The 8,951-nt window shown below is 39.9% G+C and overlaps 1 protein-coding gene across 7 annotated transcripts in view; it reads right to left on the bottom strand.

Annotated features, from left to right (window-relative positions):
* The window catches only part of LOC111870699 (transmembrane GTPase Marf), a 65,940-nt gene that overhangs the window by 32,472 nt on the left and 24,517 nt on the right, over nucleotides 1–8,951 (bottom strand). For all 7 annotated transcript variants that reach the window (XM_023863199.2, XM_023863226.2, XM_023863181.2 and 4 more), the window contains 2 exons: nucleotides 4,935–5,042; nucleotides 1,259–1,412 (listed from right to left, as the gene is read on the bottom strand). In XM_023863199.2, the coding sequence (XP_023718967.1) occupies nucleotides 1,259–1,412; nucleotides 4,935–5,042 (262 nt within the window). The remainder of the gene's footprint in view (nucleotides 1–1,258; nucleotides 1,413–4,934; nucleotides 5,043–8,951) is intronic.

Here is an 8,951-nt window from a genome sequence, read left to right as displayed (position 1 = left end):
ATGTGGCTGTCCCCGCAATGCTAGCACTCTCACTTTTATCGGAGCTCTCACTGTCACTTTCACTTTCTCTTCTGGTCACAATATTTTGGGGGCCCCTGTCACTGCCACTGACACTGCCCTCGCTATCAGAAGACGAAGCAGTTGCAAGTCAGATAACTCATCGGAGATCAAATCACAGATTTCTTCTTCTCCGAGAGCTCACACGACCTTCAACTGCTTTCGTCTCTGAGCCATGTTGACACTGAGAATATCTTGCCTCACACATAGAAGCTTCGACTTGAACAAAGGGACTTTTCTTTAGAGTGAGAGGGGAATAGAGAGTGGTCATGTTGCTGACTCGGAAAACAAACATTCCGAAGGTCAGCTACGCAGTACTTTTACAGACACGTGGCCACCAAAGCGAGGAATAGTGTGTTGCAACATAACGTGTCCTAAAAGCCTAAATCTAGGCGACCGGTCTGCCACGTTTAAAACCCAATCGCCTAGGCCTAGGCATCCGGTCTGCGAAGTGTTAAGAATGCAGTTTTCTGAGATGGAAATTCATATAATCTGGTAGATAATTAAAAATATTTTGGGGGAACATGCAACTAACCTCTCATTTCAGGGAAGAAATAAGTCATGTGGGGAAAACTAGACATAATACAGGCAAGGCAAGGTTATGACAAAGCCATAATAAACAGTTAAATGGGCACCAGTAACCATGTAAACCACCTACCAAACTACACTGATTAATATTCTAGAAGACAAGTCTTAATTAAGGCACAGAACTTGTTTCTTAGACCTTTTCCACATAGCATCAGGAAAGCTGTTCAGATCAGATATATAAGAAATGTTCAAACCCTCACAACAAAATAAAACAGTATAAGATTATTAAGAAATGCGAGATTTCTTATACATGATTCAAAGCTTTCACAGTGACAGCTTACAATAAATAAAGTCTTATAGGCCAATCAGTCATGTCAATGGGTTAGCAACCAACATTTCAGAGACAGTCGTCTCTGTCTCAGTCATATGGCACTCATCACATCAACCCCTGACGATGCAGATATTGAGTCTGTGAAACAGTGGACACTACTCCATACTGACATGGCTGATCACCCAAAATACATTACTCCATTTCTTAGGTAACCTGTTCATTTTATTCAATACTCTTACATAAATGTCACACAAAGATTTTACAGATTGGTTGTGTGATCTCGTCCTTCCTCCACTGCCAACACCGGAAGTTAATATGGCTGAATAGGAGTTTTATTCTTACTGTGGGCAGGTTGGCCTTTCTGTTCCAGCAGACGAGCCTGCAAAGCCTCCTTGGCTGACACAAAGAATATCCTTTCATTTGCCTCCTTCTGTGTACACACCTTCAATTCTTTAACCAGGAAGCTAACAGCTCGTTCCATATGTTGGGCCCGCACCTGCAAGTACATAATCCAATGCAGTGTTACCACACATGCGCTAACAATGCAGAATACTGTTGCTTCCATGTGTCTCGGAAATGTGTTGATACATTTCTACATCAGGACGCATCTTCAAGATTGTAACAATATGACCTGATATAAAATAAAAGAAAGAACTTAATCACAAGCTGGGGCCACACCATAGCTCAAGTGGTTAGTCGCTGGACTCCCACCGCGGCGGCCCAGGTTCGGTCCCGGGTCTGGTCAAGTGGGATTTGCGGTGGACAAACTTGCGCTGGGGCAGGTTTTCTCCGAGTACTTCGGTTTCCCCTGCCAATCTTCATTCCACCAATTGCTCCACAATCACCCTCACCTATCATCTGGGGCCGGTACAATAGGCCAGAAGTGGCCGCAGTACAAGGGACTTAGTGCCACCCCACTAGCAATAAAAAACAATAATCACACGCCATCAAACAGTTTAATTCACCACTCATCATGTTTACGAACTGGACATATCTTCCTAATGTACCAACTACAGCACTATACCATTCAACAACGCTCTTACAACCGAGATGATAGAAGTCACGGTTTCTTACAGGAATGACACCAATACACCAAGAAAATTGCATGGCGAATCAAGACACAATTTAAAATGTTTAAACAATCTTAGAATACATATTTTACAAGCTGATATATTCATTCTCTCCCAAAGGATATGTCAGCTATCCTTGTCAATATCATGACATATAGCAGTTAAGACTTTTTAACACCTGTGGTTACTGCACACATTAGTAAGAAGGGCAGGAAGTGAATTTCATTATCTCAGAGTGTCTTCTGTTAGGTATGCAGTAGAAAACAGAAACAGACTGAAACTGATAAAACAGTGACCACACATCATGCCAACCTTACTTAGTATTTGTTTACTGTTAGTTAAATACAAGAAGAAAAGACTAGACTCTGTGAAAGATGACTTATGTTCATTTGGAGACATAACTTGAAAGATCTCTGCTATCTGGACCATGTTAAAGATCTTGGAATATGCAATTAAAAATGTGCTTGCAGAAGTGTCAGTGCACAGAGCAGAAGAATAATATATGAATACATGATATAGAAGTACTGGTACTTTAGTCCCCCTGTCATCACTCACCCTCTTTCTTTAATGTTATACTTCACATAATTCTAATGCATTTCACAACTACTGCACAGAAACTCTACCTTTCAACAAAATTTATGAACCTTGTGTTTCAACTCCCTCCTGTAAAGTCCTATATTTCTTGAGGGAACCAATACACTGATATTGCACCAACACGGGACCCTGGGAGAATGCAATGTGCTAATTAGGCTGCATGAGGCACCTCTCACAAGATTTTCAGTGTTTAACAGGTAACCTTTGAACTCAATATCAAATGCACTCTCTTCTCAGCTGTGTGAGGCTTCTGGAAGCTAACAGCCAGCCTCTGCAGTGCATGCCCAGAAATAAGGGGCACACTTCTTCTGCACTACAGCATAACACCCCCAACCCCCACCCCACATCATCATATACATGAAAGAAAAATGTGAATAATTATTTGCTAAACATTGAAAAGTTGGACATATGCAGTCAGCCAAACATGCTCTAGACACACCAACATGCATCCTAGACTGTCATCATAATAATGACAGTGACGATGACTGACACCACACATAATAAGAAGCCTATGTAGTGGGGTGCAGCACTCATGCAAGGGGGAAAATATCAGGGAAAACCCTTGTGGAGGTGATAGTAGTGATAAATAGAACTCTGCTGTGAGAACCTACGAAGTCTTCTCTATCATCACTCACAGATGTTCAATATACACTGTACTTTTACTTACCATGTATAATGTTTATGCTTTTCTTATGTTTTCATTTTTTATTGTGCTTATGTTGTCCCATAGAGTGCAGTGAGGATGTTTTTCTTTGTTTGCGCATGTGTGCTTCATTATGCACATTCATGCATTAAAATCTAGTTGTCTGTGTGTTAACAGAATATTTCATGCTGCTGCATTCAGGTATCCATGTTTATTTAACCTACAAGGTACTAAGTCTATCCAATGCAGATTAACTCTTAAGCACCCTAACCCCTGCTGTAAGAAATGGTTTGCTGTACAATTTACTACTACACACATGCTGAGGAAGAGGCTAAGATCATTTAAGGTGGATGAGAAACTAAAAATAACATGTGTGACAACAATACTGTTTTCCCATTNAGTAAAGCTGTCCCTGTAACGGGCCAAGGAGGCCCATAGGGTTGTGAGATGTTGAGGCTCCCACATTTTTTCTAGACAATCAGCTCACAGATAACGGTGAGGCTGTCGGCCTTATGTGCCGACCACCTTTCAACCCCCAGGAAGATTCTTGGTACTTATTTTCTGTTAGAGGCTGAGTCGACCCCAGAGCCATAGTGCAACTGGAAGGATTAGGTAAGTTGAAAAAAAAATTCACCTCAATGGGAGTCGAACCTGCTACCTTCCAGCTTGTAGTATAGTGCCTCAATCAACTACACTACTGCATGCAATGATACTTTTATAATAACTGAAGTTAACTGTCCAAGAAATGATTTCTCTCTTATTTTTTTCTCTCTAATCCCATTCCTGAAAATCAGGCTGTGTATCATACAAATGGGCATGTGGCTCACAAGTAAATAAGGTATGTCAACATACAATGGTAAAGAGTTATAAATCCTCACAACACTTGAACAAGCAAAGATTAGCCATAACCAGAAGCCCTTTTCCATATTTCTGATATGATTCCAACAATATTTCTTGGATACATATATTTTTATTTAAAGGTGATGCTAAAATTTCAAATGAGACAGAAGCGAAAAACATACATTAAGATACTATAATGTGACAATACGAGTAGCCTTACCTCACTCTGTTCATTTCGATGCTTTAAATTGAGACAAGAGAAACAAAACATTAGGTTTCCCTATGGAGTTACTACAATACTATCCTGCATATAGTCACAGGATATAAGATACTACTGTTAAGAACACTACAACAATCACACCACTTCAGTATTAAGGACAGGAAAACAATTCAAAGACAACAAATATCAGCATTCATGAAAAACTTGCACAATTCCCAAGTTTCAACATGACATACCAAAACTACAACAGTGCTTTTACTGTTCATAACTAACTCCATCAGTTTACTGCATCATCTAACACTCCATCTACTGCCAAGGTTAGGAACGGTGGAGCCATATCTCCACTCCCCCATGTGTCTTCATGGCATGGTGTTTAATTAAGCACAAGGACAATTTTACCTTTACCTTTTATACTGAAGATGCCTTACTTTAGAATAATTAAATAATTATAGACCACGATGAACTGTTTCCCTCATAAAAAACAAACATTAAATCCACACAAATTATTCAGTTAGTTGATTCTTACCCAAACTGGCAAGAAGCCAAAACTACAGGTCTACACTGAACATAATCAATATCAAGCCTTCACTGTATACTATTATTACACAAAGTAAATGAAAATTAAGTCTTAGACATATAACTTTCACTTACCTCATCAAGAAACTCGGGCTCTGAAGCCGAAGCATCCCAACGGTTGTTCAGAATAAAGATATTTGGTTTCGATAATCGTGTAGAGACTTTGTGGAAGAAGTTCTTCTCCTGTAAGGGATATAAACTCTGGCATTATCCACAAGGCCTTTCCCTCAACCTTGAAATGCTTTCAGCTATCAACCATCCCGACCTCTGCCAGTATTAGTAATGGATTACTCAATTTGATGAAATGTAAATTCTGAAGTAAGAAATAACAGTGGTGAGGATTTTGCATTATAAAATTTGCAAACTCTGACTTTTGGCCAAACTACTGTACAAGGCTATAGAATGATTTGATTACACTGTCCAGTGTGACTCAAATGTATATATATATATGATGTTTTCACATGTTTCAGTCAGTTAACACTTTATGGACCATGCACCCTTTAAAAGGTTTTTCGCTTTTAAACATGGCGGACCATTCGCATGATAACAGGTTTTTAGAACACGCTAAGTTGCAACACATTATACATCGCTCTGGCACCACCTACATTGCATGCAACCGCCTGCAGATGCATGATAAGACTCTGGAATGTTTAGTTTAAGTCAGTAACTTGACCTCGCTGTTTACTTAACCGAATATAAAGGAAAATGCTTTGCCTTCTTCAAGCTGTGTGTATCAGCCAGTAGCTAGTGGGGATCAAGGACAAATTCTCCTCCGATGACCTAGCTGACCTGCCTTGTGAGACGCGTAGTAATGGATTGTCATTCAGACAGCGACAGTGACGGGAGACAACAAAGAACTGTGGCCAAGACAGTAAAAGTGACAGTAGCTCCGACGATAATGCGAGTAATAACATTGCGCGTAGTAACACTGCAGGGACAGCAAAAAGTCTAAAAAAAAATCTAAACCCTGATTCAAAATTGAAATACAAAGCATTTCTGATGAATGTGGCAAAGGCCTGGGCTACAGTCCAGATGGTGGCGGCAGAACCAGGGTCACACAAAGATTTAGTACAACCGAGCCCGTCAACTCCCACCCCATGAAGGCCTCATGTGGACCCTCAGGGCAACTCTTGAGTGATATGTGGAAAAATATCGTGAAAATTGTCAAGAGTGAACATTCCAAGGGGAAGAATACTTCTAGGCAATGCTATGTTTGCACAGTTCACAAAAAAAAGGAGTATGTCTACATTTGCAAGTTCTGTGTAATGCCACTTCACAAAGGGGAAAGTTTCCAGAAATATTACACCCTCAAGCACTTCTAGGAGCATTGGTAAGTGTTCTCCAAAAATTTTAGTTCAAATTTCTCCCCTCCCTTGTGGCGCTACAGCCCCAATTTGGGCCTAGGCCTACCTCCATGAAACTCTCCATTTCACTTCAGTTTACTAGATCTTACACATTCGGTAGGACTCCTTGGGCGAGTGATCAGCTCGTTGCAAGGCCTCTACCTGTAGACAAACACAGAAAAACACACACAAACATCCATGCGCTGAGTGGGATTCAAACCCACGATCCCAGCTTCCAAGCGAGCGAAGACAGTGCATGCCTTAGACCGCTCGGCTACCGTGACTGGCTCAAAATATTAATTTGGAGATTTTATATTAATTTTTAAAGTGAACAGTGCACAAGTTAGGGTAGTATGTTTAAAAATGCCGGTCCCCAGGGTGATTTAAATATTTAAATCACCGGTCCACAAAGTGTTAATGACCATCTTCAGAAGACAAATAACAACATGCTAAGGAAATTACTATTACTTAAATCATAGTACATCAAGTTAAACGTTGTCCAAAGTTTTATATATAAATATTTTAATTAAGCTAATATGTGGTGAGTTAAAATATTAATATTTAATATTAATAATAATAAATAATAATAATAATAATAAATAAAAAACATTAATATCTAAAAACTTAAATCGCTAAGGTTTGTGTCTTCGTGCCCCTTCTATCAACATGAGATTGGATAGACTGCCACTCTTGGAGGTCTGGGAAGTTTTTTTTCTTTCTTCTATATATAATTGGTTAAGAGTCTGTTTTCGTAGTTGAGCTACTTTTACTTTCGTTGTTTGTTGATAGGAGGGGCACGAAGACATAAACCTTAGCGCTTTAAGATTTTAAATGTTAAGAATTTTATTAATTTTAATTTGACAGATATGTAGCAGTTGGCTGAGTTCACCCTAAAGACCATAGCCACTCGATTTTTCCCTAATTGGAGGATGCATATTAAGCAGCCCCCCACCTTGCCCTGTCCAGCAAATCAAAATCTAAAATGGAACATTGTTTGCCAGAAATGTGTAAAATCAGGGCAGATGCCTATCTTCAGAAACGGTGGCTGGATCACTATGAAAAATTCACTCACCGTAGACAGGTGCCATCCAGCATATCTCTGCCCACATTTTAAATTACCAACACTTATAACCATGAGAACTTTGTGAACAGTGCTGAAATTGAGTGATACTGCTAATTTGATTACTGCAGTAAATTTGTACATATATTAGTTGGTGAAGTTAGTGAAGTTAGTAATAAAACTTCAGTGAACTATTGATCAGCATTGTTTGTGTGTAAATGGTTCTGCATTTGAGTAAACTTCTGGTCAACCCAAGTCATGACCAGTCAACACTGCCCAAGAGGAGTCAAGTCTCACCCTGAGCTATGCCAATACTAACCCAACTGCAAAGAGGACCCAATTTCCCTCCTATTCTGCAGTTTCTCCACCCCACCCCCCCAGAATAACTGCTGACACCTGACTCATCCATCACATTGATTCCTTGGCCCTATCTTAGCAGAGAGAGACAAAAGATTAGTTCAAAAAAGTCTATCTTTAATCTCATCAATCCACCTATCCCCATTGCTTACTTACAAATAATTTGGCATCTTTTAAAATATAAAGCAAGAAATGTTCAAGTGACATAATAAGCCATATTCACTCCCTTTTGTCTAAATACAGTAGGCACAAAACATGCACTTAATTTTTCTCTATAATCTCTGTTTGATTTGTATTTCTCTTTAATAAACATTTAGCAAGTTACGGTCTGGAAGTGTCCAGTAATGTATGCAGGTTCAAGCAAAGAATCCACCACTAGGGTCCAGACGTAAAAAAAATCTGAACCTGCTAAGAAACTTCAACAAACTGCCTCAGCAGCATATAAAAAAATTGTTTACCAGCATATGGCAACCATAACAGACACAGTTTTCAACTATTCATTCCAAACTCACACAAAACATAAGAAAGAAAAAGGAGAGGAAAATAACATTTAATTTTCAACAGAGTAACAGCTTTAGCAGCAGACTCAGTTATGTATTAATTAAGAGAGTTCTATCTTCTGCGATATAATGCTATGTAGTCCACTGAATGCCAACTCATGTTTCAGAGAAATATATCACCTCCATCTTCAGGGTTCCAAAAATAAGCCAAGCAAGAAACCAGTGCTATGAGAACCTCAAATCCTATATATTAATTAAATGTGCCCTATATGTTGCCCCTATTCTTGCCTACCCACAGCCAGGAGAGAAATTCATTGTGGACACAGATGCAAGTAATGTCGGAATTGGAGTTCTCTCTGAAGTACAGGACGGACAAGAGCGTATCATAGCTTACTTCAGCAAGACGCTGAACAAAGCAGAGAGAAATTACTGCGTAACCCGATGAGAACTACTTGCCATAGTGAGGACACTGGAACATTTCCACAAGTACCTCTACGGACAACATTTCCATCTGCGAACGGACCACTCTGCGCTTACCTGGCTTATGAGTTTCAAGAACTTAGAAGGACAAACTGCGTGCTGGATACGTCTACAGGAATACAACTTTACTTCGGAACATCGTCAGGGCCGGAAACATAACAATGCCGACGCCCTTTCTAGACGACCCTGCCAAGAGGAATGTGCGCATTGTCACAAAGTTGAGACGCGGGCAGAGGTAAAGCAAATACGCGTTATTGGAACCCTACCGGCAGCCGGCTGGGACCCTGTTACCCTAAGAGAGGAACAGCTAAAAGACCCAGACATAGGGCCTATTCTACGGGAAGTAGAAAAC

This window comes from Cryptotermes secundus, unplaced genomic scaffold (assembly GCF_002891405.2).
Source record: "Cryptotermes secundus unplaced genomic scaffold, Csec_1.0 scaffold1823, whole genome shotgun sequence".
Lineage (NCBI taxonomy): Eukaryota > Metazoa > Arthropoda > Insecta > Blattodea > Kalotermitidae > Cryptotermes > Cryptotermes secundus.
Note: the sequence above shows the minus strand (reverse complement) of the source record. Positions and strands in the feature narration are given on the sequence as shown.